This window comes from Lissotriton vulgaris, chromosome 5 (genome assembly GCF_964263255.1).
Source record: "Lissotriton vulgaris chromosome 5, aLisVul1.2, whole genome shotgun sequence".
Taxonomy (NCBI): Eukaryota; Metazoa; Chordata; class Amphibia; order Caudata; family Salamandridae; genus Lissotriton; species Lissotriton vulgaris.
Window position 1 is genome coordinate 1,926,640,570 of NC_141693.1, and position 19,426 is coordinate 1,926,659,995.

A 19,426-nucleotide genomic window follows, 5' to 3' on the forward strand; every position below is an offset into this window, starting at 1 on the left:
TGCTGCTCGATCACCTTAGCCAGGAAAGGCAAGTGGGAGATGGGTCGGAAGTTTTTCAAACACTTCGTGTCCGATCCGGGTTTCTTTAGTAGAGGAATCAGGCGGGCCTCTTTAAAAGCTAGAGGGACCTGTCCTGTACAAAGGGAGGTGTTCAGTAAATGCAAAACCTCTTCCTCAATTCCTGGCAATGCCAACTTGAACACATCAGGAGGGCATGGGTCCACCAAGGAACCCGATTTGACTCGGTCCGTGATCTTAAATAGTTCCTGTTTTGAAATTGGGGAGAACTCAGCTAAATGGGAAATATCTGGCGGGGCAGTGAGGTCCAGTGGGCAAGGACATTCGAGGGGTGTAGTTGCAGCAATTTCTCCCAGAATATCGGAGATCTTATTCACGAAGAAATCCTGGAACCTCTGGCAGTCCTCCTGGGTGAACTCAGTACTTTGCTCTTTGTTTATCCTGAGCTCCGCCAGGACCCGAAAGATTTCCTTCTGCGGATTTCTAGCTGCAACTATTCTTTCCTCGAAGAAAGCAGCCTTCCTAGTTTGGATGGCCAGTTTGTAGTTCGCTAAGGATGAAATGTATTCTTTCTTGGCAATGGCGTCATACTTTTTGCGCCATGCCCGTTCTTTCTTCCTCACCCCACGTTTCAAATCCCGTAGGGAATCATTGTACCAAGGGGCCCCAGCTCCTCTCGCCACCTTCTTCACCCTATGAAGGGGTGCCACCAAATCAATGGCGCTCCCCAGTTTATGCTGAAGGTGACCACAGAGGACATCAATGTTAGCATCCTGCTCCTTTGCTGAAGGGGACTGTTCCAGGAGGTAAACCATTTTTTCCCCATCAAAGTTTCTCCACTTCCGGGCCATTTTCCAATCTTCCCCAGGCTTGGACAAATGGCCCTTCAATAAAATTCTGCCCTTTATTAAAAAGTGGTCAGACCAGGCACAAGGCAGGATCTCTGTAGCACCCTGGGCTGGCATGGTGGTCCAGACTAAGTCAAGCACATGCCCCTTCTCATGTGTCGGTCCCTTCACCTGTTGGGTGAAACCTAAGGAGGAGATAGCCTCCTCAATCTGTAGTGCTTGTCCCTCTTTGGGGTATTTTTCCCAATGGTAGTTGAAGTCCCCAACGACAACCATTTTGTCATATCTCGAGCGCAAATCCTGAACCAATCTCGTGAAAAGAGCCGGAAAATCTGGCGACGCCCAAGGCGGTCTGTATACCACCAAAAACACCACACATACCGCTCCCCGCCTAAGCTTAACCCCCATAACCTCTGCTCCCCCTAGGGTTTCGGAAAGAAACCTTTCGGCGCGGAGACGAGCCTGATAGAGAAGGGCTACTCCACCTCCTTTCTTAGCTCCCTCCCTATTGAAATGGAGTGCCAGATAATTGTCTGGAAGGGCCGCCACTAAGTCCGGCGCCGAGCAATCCTCCAGCCATGTTTCGGTGAGCGCAAGGGCATCTAGCTCCCCGTCTTCCAGAAGTGAAAAGACCTCCAACTTATGGCCCTGCAAAGAACGCGTATTCAGCAGGCAATAGTTTAGAGTATAAGTATTAGAGTCGCGCTGCCGCGCTCTTGTGCTCTTGGGTGAAATCAGCAGGCCCTCCCGAGCCAGCAGATGTATACAATCCTGATCAAGGTGAGACTTGCCCATATTAAGCTCCAATAGTTCACCTCTGGAGTAGGGCAAATTTTGACCAGGGGTTCTGGCCCCGGGCCCCGGATGGTCACTGATGGGCAAAGATGGGCTCGCCTCTGGCGCGCCCGCTGCGCGTCATCATAGGGGCGTTTAAATAGCACCCAATCGTGCTATGTCTGCAGCAGCAGCTAGAGCTAGAGCGCGAACAAAGATGGCATCTCTTGCCGGCACTTCCCCTCCCAAGATGGCGCCTAACCCCCAGTCCAACTAACGGGCCGCCAAACAGCGGTGCAGATCACAACCAATTTTAGGTGCAGGTATGTCCTAAGGAGCCCCCTAATTGCAGCCAAGCCAGAAATTAATTTTTCAATTTAAAACGCGCTGTAAATAAAACGCACAGAACCGAGCTTCAAGCGCCAAGCATGTGGTACAATTTAAAATCAATTTTGAACTCCACGAATGGAATTAATAATAAGCAGGTAAATAAAATAGCAAGCGCAGCAGCAGGGAGTCAAATGATGCTTCGCCTACACTGGCGCTTACCTGAACCACCACAACATAGCATAGCCTAACAAAACAACGCTTGGCATAGCATAACAAAACATAGCATAACAAAGCATAGCATAAAAAAGCATAGCATAACAAAGCATAGCATAACAAAGAATAGCATAACAAAACATAGCATAGCAAAACAAAAAATAGCATAACAAAGAATAGCATATCAAAACACAAAGCATGGCATAGCATAGCATAACAAAACACAACAAAACATAGCATAGCATAACAAAACAAAGCATAGGATAGCAAAACTAAACGGAGCATAGCATAACAAAACAAAGCATAGGATAGCAAAACATAGCATAGCATAATAAAACAAAGCATAACAAAACATTGCATGGCATAACAAAACATAGCATAGCAAAACAAAACACAACAACACATAGCATAACAAAACATAGCAAAACACAACAAAACATAGCATAGCATAACAAAACAAAGCATAGGATAGCAAAAAAACATAGCATAGCATAACAAAACAAAGCATACAATAGCAAAACAAAGCATAGAATAGCAAAACAAAACATTGCATAGCATAACAAAACATAGCATAACATAACAAAACATAGCATAGCATAACAAAACACAACAACACATAGCATAACAAAACATAGCAAAACACAACAAACCATAGCATAGCTTAACAAACCACAACAAAACATAGCATAACAAAACAAAACATATCATAGCCTAGCAAAACATAGCATAGCATACCAAACACAACAAAACATAGCATAGCATAATAAAACATAGCATAGCAAAACAAAGCATAACACACACAACCACAACCACACACACAACCGCACACACAACTATCTATCTATCTATCCATCTATCTATCTATCTATCTATCTATCTATCTATCCATCTATCTATCTATCTATCTATCTATCTATCTATCGCCCTCACTCTATCTATCTATCTATCTCCCTCTTTCTATCTGTCTATCGATCTATCACCCTCACTCTATCTGTCTATCGATCTATCGCCCTCACTCTATCTGTCTATCTATCTATCGCCCTCACTCTATCTATCGCCTTCACTCTATCTATCTATCTATCTATCTATCTATCTATCTATCTATCTATCTATCTATCTATCTATCTATCTATCTATCTATCTATCTATCTATCTATCTATCTATCTATCTATCTATCTATCGCCCTCACTCTATCTATCTAATCGCCCTTACTCTATCTATCTATCTATCTATCTATCTATCTATCTATCTATCTATCTATCTATCTATCTATCTATCTATCTATCTATCTATCTATCTATCTATCTATCGAACTCACTCTATCTATCTCCCTCACTCTATCTTGCTATTGCCCTCACTCTATCTATCTATCTATTGCCCTCACTATCTATCTATCACCCTCACTCTATCTATCTATCTATCTATCTATCTATCTATCTATCTATCTATCTATCTATCTATCTATCTATCTATCTATCTATCTATCTGTCTATCTATCTATCACCTTCACTCTATCCATCGCCCTCACTCTATCCATCGCCCTCACTCTATCCATCGCCCTCACTCTATCTATCTATCTATCTATCTATCTATCTATCTATCTATCTATCTATCTATCTATCTATCTATCGCCCTCACTCTATCTATCTATGGGCCCGATTCACAGAAGGAACTTAAGACTCAATCCTAAACTTACTACTATTTTGGTATTCACAGAATGCACTTACTACTTTTGGCATTCACAGAATGAACTTACTACTTTTGGTATTCACAGAAGTTAGGATTTTGTCTTAAGTTTGTCTTAACAGAAGTTAGGATTTTGTCTTAAGTTTGTCTTAAGACAAACTTAAGACAAAATCCTAACTTCTGTGAATACCAAAAGTAGTAAGTTCTTTCTGTGAATCGGGTTCTATCTATCTATTTTTTATCTATCTATCTATCTATCTATCTATCTATCTATCTATCTATCTATCTATCTATCTATCTATCTATCTATCTATCTATCTATTTACCTCACTCTATCTATCAATCTATCTATCTTTTGCCCTCACCCTATCTATCGCCCTCACTCTATCTTGCTATCGCCCGCACTCTATCTATCTATCTATTGCCCTCACTATCTATCACCCTCACTCTATCTATCTATCTATTGCCCTCACTATCTATCACCCTCACTCTATCTATCTATCATTCTATCTATTTATCTAGATACTAATCGCCATCACTCTATCTATCTGTCTAGCTATCTATCGCCCTCACTCTATCTATCGACCTCCCTCTATCTATCTATCGCCCTCACTCTATCTATCTATCGCCCTCACTCTATCTATCTATCTATCGCCCTCACTCTATCTATCTATCGCCCTCACTCTATCTATCTATCCCACTCACTCTATCTATCGCATCACCACAGCATTACTCAGCACCACCACAGCATCACTAAGGGGCACAACAACATCACTATGCGCTACCACAGGATCATTGAATGCCACCGCATCACTAGTCGCCACCACAACATCACTCAGCGCCACCACAGCATCAATCTGTGCAACCATTCAACAACAACTGTGTCAAATATGTTCTCTCAATGTTTCAAGCTTTATTACAAATGTCACAAAAAGAGGTTAGTATTTCACTTCTATTCTTGGATTTTCGTCACAATAAAATACACTGAACATATTCTTCACAAAAGTTATTTACAAAAGTTTAAGCTATTGCCATTATAAATTACAATAACTTTTATTTAAGTTTTAATTATTAAAAAAATTAAAAGCCATTGTTATTTGTAATATCAATACATCTAAGTCACGTGAATACAACACATATTGTATTACAAATGCTATAGGTGTCACAAGTTATAACTATTGGCACTGTAAATGACAAAGCTATTATTTTTGCTATTTTCAAAACCAACACATAAATAAAAAATGTGTCATTTACAATACCAATAGCTCAAACTTTCCTAATGCGAGACTTTATGCATTGCAAATGCTTGTTAAAGTGTGGCGCTGTTTTTTGAGTGCAACAGGACGTTGTTCAATTAATGGCGCCAACTGCCATTTAGTATTTGAATACTGTTAGTGGCTTTCACTAATGTAGGGTTTTATCGTTATATAAGTAGCTTAAAAGATAAATCAATAAACTAATTAATTATTCTGAAAGTTTCAGCCGGTTTCGAAATTTACAGTAAACCCTCAGCAAGTTTGCTGAGTAGAGTTTCCTTTCCTCCCAGGAGATTGTGATTGGACCGAGCAGTTCTCCATACCTAGGCTGCCACCTAGTGGTCAATCCAACTACATGAGATTGTGATTCCTTATAGCAGAGTACCTCAAAATAATAGGAATAGATGGTGCATAGCGTTAGCTTTAGAGGGCGCACAGATGATTTAAACTGACCAACCAGATCGTGGGAACTCGAAGGCTCATTTACCACCTTTACGTTTTATTTCAATTAGCTCACTTATTTTTAGACTTGCATTTTTTATATATCTATTTTTAATTATGTATTTTGCTGTTTCTATGAAGCAATACCAAACATGGAACGTTGATGTCAGAGCAGAGCACTTCTGCCTAGGCGAAAGGTTGTGCTCTGAAAACCTGTGAATATCAGTTGTTAGCACACATGTTTACCACGCATGTCTTTACCACATGGTGGAAGCGTTAGGGTACAGGGGTGTGCTTTTAGGGTTCAGGGTCGCGCAAGAGTGAGTGTAAATAAGAGGTGGTAAGGGTGGAGGTAGGGGAAAATAAAGGATAGTAAGGGGCTTTTAGAATTCAGGATGGGTAAGGGTTCAGGGATAGGAGGGTGTTTTGGGTTCAGGGTCGGGTAAGTGGTACGGAGTGGTATGGTCCTTTTAGGGTTTAGGGAAAGATCATGGGTATCGGGTAGTAAGGGATTTTTAAGGGTAGTGGAATTGGGAGGTATATATATATATATATATATATATATATATATATACATACATATATATATATATATCCTAGCCCATCCATGAACCCTTAAAACGCATAAATTCCCTCAATTAAATATATTTAAAAATGCAAACCTGCTTGGTAAAGTGCCATATTGAAAAGTGCCAGAAAAGGTCAAGTCAAGTCAAGTCAATAAATTTATATAGCGCGCTACATACCCAGAGGGTCTCAAGGCGCTTGAAGAAGGGTGGGGAATTACTTGTCAAATATCCACGTTTTAAGTTGCTTTCGACGCAACAGCATCCTAAAAGTGACGCAGTGAAATCTCATAGATTTCACTGCGTCACTATTACCAGGCTCTTTGCGGGGGAACGCCCCCTCTGCATACATTATACCTGACGCAGGTATAATGTGGCGCAGGGGTTTAAAAAGTGACGCATCTACCTAGATGCGTCACTTTTTAAATATGGCGCAACAAGGCGCATTTTGTACACCGCTGGTGCGTCACAAAAAGTGACGCACCGGCGGCGCAAAACTGACGCAAGGCCTCATAAATAAGGGCCCATGGATCTCCCTTAGCGAGTCTGAATCCCAAAGTGAGGGCCTAGTGCGCATGTGTGCATGTCATAACCTATGTATTCAACTCCTCTTGAAGTGCACTTGAGCTGTTTGTGCTCCATCAGACAAGGTGCCACTGGATTCAAGCTAGCCTGGCTGATGAGGGGCATTACCCCGAAACTGGTGCCAGGATGCTTGTTTCCGGTCCAGGGAAGCCCTGGCTTGGCAGTTCGGGCTGGACGGTTCCTATTAGGAACAGGGTCAAGATTTATTTGCAAATGGCTGGGTCTGAACTGGGGTGGCGAAGTGAGCTAAAGAATGATGATGGATTTAACCCACATCTAATAGTTGCTGGGGTGAGTGTCTGAAAAGTTGCAGTGCTCCGTTCATCATCTCCTTGTGTTTGCATCAAACTGTGAGAAACCGGAGGCCAGTGTTGCACAGCCACCTGTTAGACGTGGTAAGAGACACTTTGGCAGGATGGCAAGAGATGTGACTGAGAGGTCAAAGAGGAGAAAGCAACCACTCCCCACAAATCAGAGAGAAAGTGAGAGAGAAAATGTACAAGGGGCAACAAATGATAAAAGTAATAGACCTCACCAACATCTCAAGACCTCAGCCACCATGGAGTCCAGGCATGGACATGGTTAAATGGATTGGCTGAACCTGCAGGATGCTAAATGGTCCTTAGGTTCAAAGAGTTCACAGACTCACCCTGAGATAGCACTTTCACTCTATTTCAGCCACTGCTGCAGTTTGGAAATCAGACAAGGTGGTGTTTTGGGGAAAAACAGACGTAATAACATGTGAGAGGGGGGTGCACAGAACTAGAGGGTATGGAGGCGGTAAACATAGCTCTTAGATTATGCCCAAAATGTGCTATTCCACTAGTAGGAATATTGCTCAGTGGGTTAATAAGGCTGCTAAAGACATACACGTCCAACCTGCTGGTCACAGTGTAGCCCCCTCTTTATTCACCAGTTGACTTCACATCACACTCCAGTGGCACATCTACACGTGGGGGTCTGTGGGGTGTTAACTTGCTCAGGAGTGGGCACACCCCATGGCCTCAGGATATAATATATATAATGGGGATATAGTGCAGCATCCTTCAAAAATACATATAACGCCTTCACCCTTGTCTTGAAATAGAACGGGGAAGACGAGGTAAGGCCCATGAGGGAGGGACTAATCAAAATCAGTGCAATAATAGACCCATAAAATAGTTGCGTTGAGATTTAGACATTTCCTGTTTATGAAAAGTGGTCTGGTTGTTACTTTGAGAAATGTGGTAGTTTTCTTTTTAAGATGTGGTTTAGTCATTATGTAAAGATTTGAGGCAGCTGTGTATTTGGATGTGCTCTAGTAGCTATTTTGGGGTTTATGCTGGATATTTTATATATGATCAAGTGGTCATGTTCAGGCTTTGGCTGGTGCTTTATTTGAGACTAGCAGCCCGTCCCGACGTTGTCCGGGAGCAATCAGGCTCTCAAACATCACCGCTCCTCCCCGCGCTCAGGCTCTCAAACATAACCGGTCCTCCCCGCGCTCAGGCTCTCAAACATCACCGCTCCTCCCCGCGCTCAGGCTCTCAAACATCACCGCTCCTCCCCGCGCTCAGGCTCTCAAACATAACCGCTCTTCCCCGCGCTCAGGCTCTCAAACATCACCGCTCCTCCACGCGCTCCTGCACGCTGCAACCCCACACTCACCTACCTCAGCCCACCGCGGGTGCCGCCGCTCCTCAATTCACCGCTCCAGTCCACTCCAAGCTACTAAATCACCGCTCCTGTCCGCTCCACGCTTCCAAACTTCACCGCTCCTGTCCGCTCCACGATGCAAGTCCACCGCGGGCGCTGACGCTCCTCAGCCTCCCCACACTCACCTACCCCAGCCCACCGCGGGCGCCACCGCTCCTCAATTCACCGCTCCTGTCCGCTCCAAGCTGCCAAATCACCGCTCCTGTCCGCTCCACGCTGCCAAACTTCACTGCTCCTGTCCGCTCCACGCTGCAAGCCCACCGCTGGCGCCGCCGCTCCTCAGCCTCTGCAAACTTTACCGCTCCTCCCCACGCTGATGTCAGCACGCACGTCGTTAGCGCACACGGCCGGCGCGACTTCCAAGGGACTACTTTTTTTTATCGTCAATTTTTTAAATAACGTTTTTTTAAATTTATATAGCCTATGTCCATCTGCAGACCCTCACGATTCCAATGATGTATCGGGTGTGTGGATTGGCGCTGTGGTTCCTGAGTTTACCCGCCTCAAAGGTTCAAAGTTCTTGCTTTATTATAGTAGTATAGATGTGGTCCTTTAATCCGGTGGCCTCATTGTAGACTGCAAAACCAAGAAGCCTTACTTCTAGTCCTCTGCAACTTTTGCATTCCTTGGCAATTCTTTCTGCTACCTAGTAGTTTATTCTTTGAATATATGTCCCAGAAACAGGTTGAATGTTGGTATGAAAGTTTATATGAAAAGTTTAAATTGATCAAAACACTCATTCCCCGGAGACCCTGGATGTACACTGCTCAGTGATCCGTGTTTGCTTGATTCCCTCTAAAAGTTAGTGCTACTTTCACAAATATTGGCATAGTATACCAGTGAGAGGTATTAACAGTGGCCTCTTCTTTTACCAGTTCTGCATAGGAAGGCATGAGAGCAAGTTGATCACTGTATACGCATTTAATGGAAAGTTGGGAAAGCCTCTAATTCTAACCCACATTTCCTTCTTTCAGCAGTCTGCCTACTTGCATTGAACCACACTGCAGGTGAACCGCAGTGTCCCCAATGGCTGGGGGTTATGGCTTCTGTTACTCAGCCATGCTGTTCCAAGGCTTTCCTGAGGGAGACATGGTTGAGAGAGGGATGGAGAAGGGGCCACAAGACCTACGGTTGCCAACGGTAAGTTTCAAGCACAATATGGAGTCCTTGATACAGCACTATTTTTTTAATACTAATACATTTTCATTGAATGCTTATTGTTGAGGTCATTTGAAATAATAACTTGACTCTCAAGATTAAGATGTACAGTGGTTTGCTCAAAAGGAAATTCTTTGGCCAACACAAGTTTCGTGATTACAGATGTTGCTATTTCAGGGTTATCGGATTATCAACATTCGAATGGCTAAATTAGTGCAAATAAATATACAGTGAACTAACAAGTACACCGCAAACAGATAAAGCGTAAGAACAGAAAGATAAGTGAAAGTAAAAGGTGATAGCCGGGTGCCAAGAGTAACATATGCATGAAAGGAAATAAATCTCAACAAATAAACCTTAAAAATGCACAATTGACATTGTGTAGCTCGAAACAGGATATACTTGATATTATTGGGCCTGTTTGTGACTAGTATGTGTATTGTTTAGATAAGAAGAGATGCATGATGCAATCAAACATTTGTTATTACGTAACCATGAAATAACGAAATGGATGTGTGGAATTCATTGTTGAAGTTTATAGTTACTATCAGATGTTTTACCACACACTGAATTTTAAAGCTTCATGCCAATTGGTAGAATATGTCTGAAGGAATGTAGTATTATATTTTAACTATTTTCGACCAATGCATATTTACAAGAAAAATATAAAGAAAGGAAAACATTCAAAATATAGCAAAAACATACAACATAAAACAGAGGATGTGGCAAAACTCATTTTTTAATAATCATAATCTGTTGTAACAACACTAAATATTAGTATTTAGGGCATGCAATATTGATATTCAATAAGAACCTTGTTATTGAGCTAAAATATAGAAAAATATAAAACAAGTGGAATACATTAAAGTTCAGTCATAATCAATTGTTGTCCAGCACTAAATATGAAAGCATTGTACCTTAAGGCAGTGTTTGAAGAGAGGCAATATCAATTTTCATTAAGAACCTTATTTTAAAACAAAAAATTTAGCAAAATACAAATCAAGTGGAATGCGTGTGCTTCAGTATTAAGTAGTACAGAAGTAGCCACCAGGTTATTCTCAGAATTGTTAATTGCACTTCATAATGATCGTGTGAACACGTACTGAGCAATTATTTTTACAAGAGGCACATTTGGAAACCTGTTCATTTAAGGCCGTTACATGGGTCAGATTAATCAGCTAAGCGTGCTCCCACATATTTTTACTCTGTGCAAAATTTAATTCAGAATATATATATTTTTAAGTATAACAACATGAATTTGACAATAACAAGTATTAAAATCTTCTTTTAGTCTAATATAGTAATGAAGTTTTAATAAAAACAATTGAAATATAAAACAATTGAATTAAATCGTCTCACTAATAAATTGATTATCTCCTTGATAGGCAATAGTATTCAACACTGAAGCTCTCTCAGTAGTGTATTCTGTTGGCTAAAACGTTATAAACAGTACCAATCATTTAAGAGGTCAGTATTGCACTTCATGAATCAAACTTAAGAATACCTCGGTTAGTCATTTCAATATACTCGTCCACGAAGTTTGAGCCCCTATTATCTTAGTGGTAACCACTATTTTGATTTCAATAGTGTATTCAATTATTCATTAAAACTCTATAGAAATGATGCAAACTTAAAATAGGTGTTTTTTTTTATCTCTATCCCTCCATTTCAGTTTAATACTTTCTTAATTGCCACAGCCCTGACTTCATGAAATGTAGAGGTACATTTTTAGTATCTAATGTCAATCGGCAAGGGGTATCTTACAACAAAATTCTTAAAGGCTCTAAGGTGTTTTTTCCACCTCTCTTTTTCTGGTCTGATGGCTGATCCAACATACATTTTAGAACATGCACAAGTGATAATGTAAATGCAAAATGTACTACTACAGTGTAAAAGTTCCTTTATTGGATATCTTTTTTCTTTATTGAGTCTTAAAACTCAAACTGCTTATTATTATTTTTCCTTGAATAAGTTGAGCTACATTATATACCCTTCTTGTCGCGAATGCCATTATTTTGTTGTGGTAATGTGATAAGGGTTGGTGGGCCACACAGTGCATTGTGGGTTGCTGTTAGAGAGCAATATGAGGGGTGCATTACAGTAATTAACTGTATAATATGTGCGTTATGGATATTATTACATTTTTTTTTAAAGTATGACTGAGAAGTGAAGAAGAATTTGAACACCTAATGTCTCAGACGTTTATGTTATGCCATTCTTTCAACCTGTCCTGAGAAAGGGTTGAGCTTGGTTCAATGTATGCCCTCTGATTGGTTGGGGAAGTGAGGTTATGCTATGATTGTGCTATTGACCTTTGACACCAGGAGGTGGAGTTGTTACTATATGAATCGTTTGGCCAATGAAGAGTTGTTTTTTCTCTGTCCGTAGAATCGACGCTCCATGCAGGTTCCAGCTGCAGCCTCATGTGCCGGCTGTGGTGCCCACATCTGTGACCGGTACTTCCTGTTTGCAGTGGACCGCCACTGGCATCTTTCTTGCCTCAAGTGCTGCATGTGCCAGCTGCCCCTGGGCTCTGAGCTCACCTGTTTCTCCAAGGATGGGGGCATCTACTGTAAGACAGACTACTATAGGTGAGGTAGAACCTACCCAGAAAACAGGCTGTGCAGATGGGGGCTGTGTCTATCCTTTAGCTGTTATGCAAAGTTTGGGAACCTCAGATAGTGGGCTCTTCAGATAACATCCCAATCCCACAGAGCCCCTTGGGCCAGATCGAAGAGCTATTACAAGGCACGCTTTGATCCATGAGTGTATATGCCACTGCACCTTACTTTCTTTTCTTTTCATGGCCTTTAGCTGCCTAGATGCCATGTGGGCCTTATAGAAGTCTTCCCGAAAACGCTGGAAGTGAAAATCTTAAACACCATCGTCTTTTTGGTTATGTGGGTTAGGTAGCTCGAAGGGTTAGTGTACATGCACCCATTGCCGGGTTATGTGTGTAATCTAAAACTCAGACGTTTGAATACATTTATGGCTGGCTCAGTATTTCATCTTTATGAGGTTGACGAAAGAAGTACAAATTAATGTTATAGTAACATTAGTCATAGCACTTTAGAACTGCAAGAGAGTGGCAATAAAAAATATATAAAAACAAGTTATACAATTAGCTGCAAAGACTTTCCAGTGGCAGAACACACACTCTATCATGCTTTTAACATAACATAGCATACATGTATTTATTATAATCAGCACTATAATTGTTCTATTACTATTAGCAGTGATAAAGACAATTTTCTTAACTTGCTATTTAAATTCAAATGATTATTGTATTTTTGCTTTTATCCTTACTGTTAATATTTTCAAAGTTATCATTTTAATAGTACTGTTCGTTTTAATATTACAACTGTTGGTATAAGTATTGAAGTTTTATTGGGTCCCTGTCCCTATCTAAATGCTGGTATTAACTGCAAGTACATCAACACAGTGGGTGCCACTACTGTGACGCCACAGTTGCCACTGTCTGTTAACAGTCATTGAAATAATTATTTATTTTAGATGGGTATATGAAATACATACATCATACTTTACTTTTAACTCTTTATTCGATCTATGTACAGACAGATCATAAAAGCACATACATCATACACCTGTATATGGATAACTGTGAATTAAGGAGATATTGTTCACTTTGGGGTTTTGAGTGACATCATAGACAACTCGAGTTTTGTGCTCGTTGTCTATTTAATGCCATATTTTTCAGAGTTACCTGTCTATAATTTGGTATCTTATTTATCCTGTTTTTACCATTATAATGATCATCATCAGCGTATCACTCCCTAGTGTTAATATATTTTTAAAAATATGAGGGTTATTATTATTTTCATTATTATTTTTATTTTAGTAATATTATGTTATTTTTTGTTGGGTTCTCTGCTTGAATTAACCAGTTCTTTTCCCATCAGGCGTTTTTCTGTGAACCGCTGTGCCAAGTGCCATGCAGGGATCGCGTCTTCGGAGATGGTGATGAAGGCCCGCGAGGCGGTCTACCATGTGGGCTGCTTCTCCTGCCTCCACTGTGGTGTGGCGCTGCGCACCGGCGACCTCTTTGGCCTCAGAGAGGGTGAGCTCTACTGCCACCGGCACTGCCAGGTCATGGGGCCAGAGGAAGAACAGGAGCAGGAAGAGACAGACCCTGGCCCACCTACCGATAGCGGCCTCCTGGTTACTGACCGCCTCCCGCCAGCGGACACACATACCATCGACATATCCGCTCTGGCCCTCCTCAGCAGCAAGCCACAGCGGAAAGGCCGGGGACGAAGAAGGCGGAGCTATGGGGGAGCTGTCAGTCTGGGGATCTGCACTCCAGGTGAGTGTTCAAGTCATCTTTCTTAAACAACACATTGTTAAAAGATACGCAATTAAGCTTGGAGGTCAATCAGGCCTGTGTGGGACTGCTGCACACATTTGTCTGTAGGCTAACTTGAAGGTCACAAGTTTGAGTCCTGACATGGCCAACTCAGCCTTTTATTTCTTTTAATATCAATGAAATGACAACCTAGTGTGATAGAGATTGGTTAAAAAAGGATAATAAGTAATATGTGATGGTCACAATAAAACAGAGGGTACGCCTTGGAAATGATTAATTGTGTACTGAAAGAGGAGCCCAGGAAAGGGGCGAGCTGGATGGCCTATGTTGTCCTTGACTGCCATTGACCTTGAAGTTACACTCAATAATGGCTTTGTGAGTCAGGCCGGACATTTCTATCAGTGCTTGTATTTTTGCTTGCCACATATTGTTGCACAAGACAGTTTGTATTTTAGTTCACAGTTCGGGCCAGGTTTAATAAATAGGAGTACTTTATTTTTGATTTAAAGATTTTATTGAAAAATAAAAGTGGCATATACATTGGCAGTTGTTACACAGTGCATTTGTTGTCTCTTTTCCTTGGCCTGTAAAAATAAATATTCTTAATTGGATCATATTCACTAAACACAATGCAAAACACACATTTAACTCTGTTTCCTAGCTAGCACTAGGTCTGCCTTAGTTCACACTTTGAGTGATATATGGTAGTTTGTGTTTTGACATTTAGTGCCTTTCTCAGCAGCAGCAACATCTGCAATTACCAGTTGTATCTGTAGTTAGCAGCTGAATATGAAAAATGCACGTACACATGTGAAACAAAAGAAAAAACATAGGAATGTACCATGTATGCAATATGAATAAGCTGTTTTCAACCTGCCCAGTCATCACATTGTTTTCTTCGGTGGCAAGAGCGTTTTTCGTGCTCTTCAGGGCGAACTGCGCTTTGCGGTCCCTGGAACACGCAGCGGAGTACCGTGGAGGTAGAAAGGACAATAGTTTGGCGGTGCGTCCATTAGGGGCGCTGGAGCGTTGCCCCACAAGCCTTTCGCGCCCGCAGCTCCGGACATTAAGATAATGTATATGAGTCACTTTGAGTCAGCATGACGCCAGACCGCCCACCCCCGGGTAGGCGGTCTGGCGTCATGCTGACACACTGACTGACATGCATTGTAGGGCCGGCAAGGGGGGGGGGGTGCACGGAGCGCACAGCAGGCAGCAGCACAAGTGCGCATGCTGGGCTCAGGTCAGAGAATTTTTCTGACCAGCCCACTCATGCGCACTAGTGTTGCGTCTGGTTGGCGGCTGCGCATTTAGGAAAGCGAGGGTTGAGCAACGCTGCAACCCTCGCTCTCATAATGGGCAGGCGGGCGGTGAGTCACTCTGCTCTGAATCAATCCTGGCGCTGCGGGGTTGCCACTCCAGTCAGTCACGTGGACGTTGAAGGCGCCATCGCAGTGTGGGAGTCGGACCCCGGACCAGCAGCAGAGGCGGTGCGGACCCGGTAAGTTGTTTGCTTTATTTTACTCTTCCCCACGCTCGACTCCCCCACCCCCCAGCCCCCGCTAGTATTGCGAGCGCCGTGACTGGATGTTACGTGCTGTCAGAGTTTGTTAGCTGCTATGTCCGTGTAAGTTGTCGCTTAGAAATTTTCCGATGTCGTTAGTGCTGCTGTGAAAGATATTAGATACCTTTATTCGATGTGACATTGTGTTCCTAAGATGGTGTCTCGGGTGCTGGCCCCAACATAGAGGAGTTTGTGATATAACCACTCCTAATGCTACACACATGCAGGCAGGTAGGGCCGTCCATGCAGAGCCGGATTTGTTGCATGTCCGTTTATTTTCCTAGTCGTACCTCCGCCTCTCCCGCCACATGTTGTTCCCTGTTCTTCTCTTAAGAAAACAGGCGGCTGCTGTACATTTCAGGACGGGCTTTGCTTTCGGTTGGTTTTTGTCAGGTTTGGTTGGGCAGTTGCGTTGCATGGACTCTGTACTGGGGCTGGGTTCTTGTACAGTCTGTGTTGATGCTCGGTTTCTGGCCCAGTCTATAGTAGGTTTAGCTGGCAGGTCAGCGCCACGGCTTTGATAAACAGAGGTCTCCTTCAATGTCTGTCCTCTGTGCACGAGACACACTAAGGCCCTTCTTCCTCGCGTAGGTAGCGCCCACCCCACACACAGAGATCCAGGCGCTGGTCCTTTGGGGGTGGTGTGAGAACCGTACTTCGCTGCGGAGTATGGTGGAGGCTGGTAGAATAATGCATTAATTGCTTGGTATAGGATCACACCGTGGGTCAGAGGGAATCTGGTCTCCTGCAGTCTACACAGCAACACCTAGCATGTTAGTTAGATAATTATTTGAAAACAGGGGCCCAAGAAATGTTTGCAGTATGTAGCAGAAAGTTGTTTAGGATTTTTATAACTTACAGGGTTAAGTTCATCCATCATATCACCATTGAACCCATAGGTAGTCCCATGTTACATACCCATCAACAATAAAGTAGTTTATTACAATTGTATCATATTACTTCTTGACTTGTGTAATAGCATTATTCATATAGGTATTGTGCCACCAACACAAACAGTGCCATAAAGTCAAATCCGTTATTTGTTTTTTGTCCAAAAGCATTTATTTCATTTCCCCTAAAAAGCTACACAGCTCATTTATAGCTCAAATTCAGATATTTCTTTCAAAGTATACCGTTCATAGCCAATATCAGTTCAAGAACTGTACAAGGTACCATCACTCCCTACTCATTCTAAGATACCGTGTGAAAAGTATGTCAGGTTAATCGTAGCATCATGCAGCCAACAGCAGACTGTATAAATAAGGTTTCATGCAGCCCCAACGGGGTCTCCACATGATATAAAGGGGTGGCCTTTTAAGAACTTCTTCAGTCATAACATGTACATACGGCCAAATAACTGGAGGCTAGAGAAATGACCTCCAAATTATTTCCATGCTTTCTTACACGTTCTGCATTCCCTCCGAGCTCTAGTTTGAGCCCAACATTATTTAACATCTATATGGAACCCCTGGCACACATTGCGGAGGAATTTGGGGTGGGCATTGTCAGCTACGCTGACGACACCCAGTTGGTGTTCAAACTAACCCCAGACAGTAGAGAACTAGCTACCAACTTCTCTAACTGTATGTCAGCGATAGCCACTTGGATGAATAATAACTGCCTCCGTCTAAATGGAGACAAGACAGAGGTGCTGATAGTAGGAAGAGCTGTCTCTGCTTGGTCTCATGCATGGTGGCCTAGCGAATTAGGTGAATTGCCTACTCCTGTGGAGACAGTAAAAATTCTAGGCATTATGTTGGACCCCGACCTTTCAGGCAAAACCCATGTGAATAAGGTGACAAGTAAATGCTTCGGCATATTAAGAGTACTTCGTAAAGTACTTGATCTCTTGCCTACCGAAGCCAGAAAAACCATAGTTCATGCTTTAATATCTCCTCACCTGGACTATGGTAATGTTCTCTTGTTAGGCCTAAATCAGAAGGGACTGCACCAATTACAATATGTACAGAATTCAGCAGCACGATTAATGCTCGGTCTCCCTCGAAAAAAGCCTCCACTAAAAATGCGCTTGTTAAACTCCATTGGCTCCCTATTAAAGAGAGAATTATATTCAAGACTCTCTGTTATGCTCACCGCATTGCCCAGAATAGAGGCCCCGGCTATCTGAAAAGTCTCATCACCATTCACCGTCCGATGAGAGATTTGAGATCGTCGGGCATGATGCTATTCAAAATCCCTCGCATCACAAAAGCTAAAATAGGAGGAAAGTCCTTCCGTTATTTGGCCACTAAGTACTGGAATGCTCTGCCGATCCACTTGCGGATGGAGCCCTCCGAAATGAGATTCAGAGCCAAATTTAAAACTCACCTGTTCCCTAAATCGTAATCCCTACACCGATTCTCGGACCAGGTTCCTCTCGATGGGTCTGCATTTTGCAGTTAGCGCAGGGACACACAGCTTTGTGCAGCCAGGCGCTCAATAAATGTTTTATTATTATTATTATTATGGGTGGTATATTGTCTCCTATCAAAATGCGTCTAGTTCACTATAAGCTGTAGACTCACAAGCTGTTTATTTAAAAGTGCGCCTCAAAAACACGGGGCGGTTTGTAGGCCCGACTGGGAGCTGTGGTTAATTCGAAGAATTGAATGCATGAATGTATGCATGTGTATTTGTGAGTGTTGTGAGTGAGTGTGGGCGTTTGCGCGCATGTGAATGCATGGGTGTAAGAGAATGTGTATGTGTGTTTGTGTGGCTCCCTGCCCCACTCTCTGCTAAAACTACCGACCGCCACTGTTTTTTGTTGAATTCAAAAAACGTTATTGAGACTTTCCAGAACAATCTTTCAAGAGTCAACGCTGACAGAATTGTTTTTTGTGCAACCTTTCTTTACTCATCACTCAGGCAGACGTATGCCCTTGTATCATTACTAAAAGATCGCCTTTACTTCTGTGGGAGCACTGCTGCGGGAGAACTGTAAGCAATCTGAGGGGACTGCGGGTGCTCCTGTGTTCCTCTTGATACCACCTGAATCAGGGGCACGCACACTAACTCCCCCACCAACGACTAGGCCATTCCACACTCTGGTGGGCCTTCCAGTCCCAGAGGGCAACGCGAGGATCTGATCACCAGCAGCTGCGAGGAAGGCGCGGCCTGAACGCGTCTTCCAGCGCCTGGAGGCGCATAAAGTGGCTACTTGGGTTCCGCAGCACGGGACGCGCGCGCGGACAGCGCCAGACGAACCTGGGCTGGGCAATCCATCTTACCTCCTTGACTTGAGGTTTGTCCCATTTAACCTGCGATCTGCATTGGGTATCTAGTTTTCGGACAAACTTTTGTGTTCATTTGGGGTCAAAATGAGTAAACAAAGGGTACTTAATGGACAGGGGTCTACAGGGACTATGGACGCTTTCCTACAGAGGGCAGAATCAGTGTTAATAAATTAAATCAAACTTACGGAAAGGAGGTTGTCACTGGATGCGCTTGTACCTCCCTCCAGACTTTCTTTGACCCCTGTGCTTAATGGGCCGTGCATGTTGACTAATACTGATGTATCTTCCCCCCGGCCTGGTCCTATTCAGAACACATTAGAAGTAAACTCAGTAGATATTGTGCCATTGTCATCTACGGAATCAGAAGTTAGTCCGGTCAGGCCCATAGTTACCACAAGAGGGCATAAAACCAAGCTTAAGCTGGCCCCTGTGGTGGCAGCCCCGCCTAAAAAAAAGGAATGCTAGGGTCACCCGGAAGCAGAGCCAACCTGTGCATAGTCTCAATGGAAAGGTTGAGGAACCCCAGATAGTCCTAGTGCGCAGAGTGAAGTCCAAAAAACTGTCCTTAATCCCAATGTATCAGCTAAATCCTTAGTTTGCAAGTTGGGAACTTCTGGGGTAGGCTTGAAATTATGATGACAACACTTCTGGAACCTATTCAGCTAAAATTATCTGCTGTTGAAGTGAGGTTAGCTAAGGTGGAGGAATACATTAGTCATATGCACTCACCTGTA

The 19,426-nt window shown here is 42.9% G+C and overlaps 1 protein-coding gene across 1 annotated transcript in view; it reads left to right on the forward strand.

Moving 5' to 3' along the window:
- The first annotated feature begins 9,428 nt into the window (after positions 1-9,428).
- LOC147717747 (LIM/homeobox protein Lhx9-like) overlaps positions 9,429-19,426 on the forward strand; it is a 64,586-nt gene continuing 54,588 nt past the window's right edge. Inside the window, exons 1-3 of the mRNA XM_086920556.1 lie at positions 9,429-9,553; positions 11,960-12,162; positions 13,492-13,895. Coding sequence (XP_086776682.1) covers positions 9,440-9,553; positions 11,960-12,162; positions 13,492-13,895 — 721 coding nt within the window. The 5' untranslated portion in view covers positions 9,429-9,439. The remainder of the gene's footprint in view (positions 9,554-11,959; positions 12,163-13,491; positions 13,896-19,426) is intronic.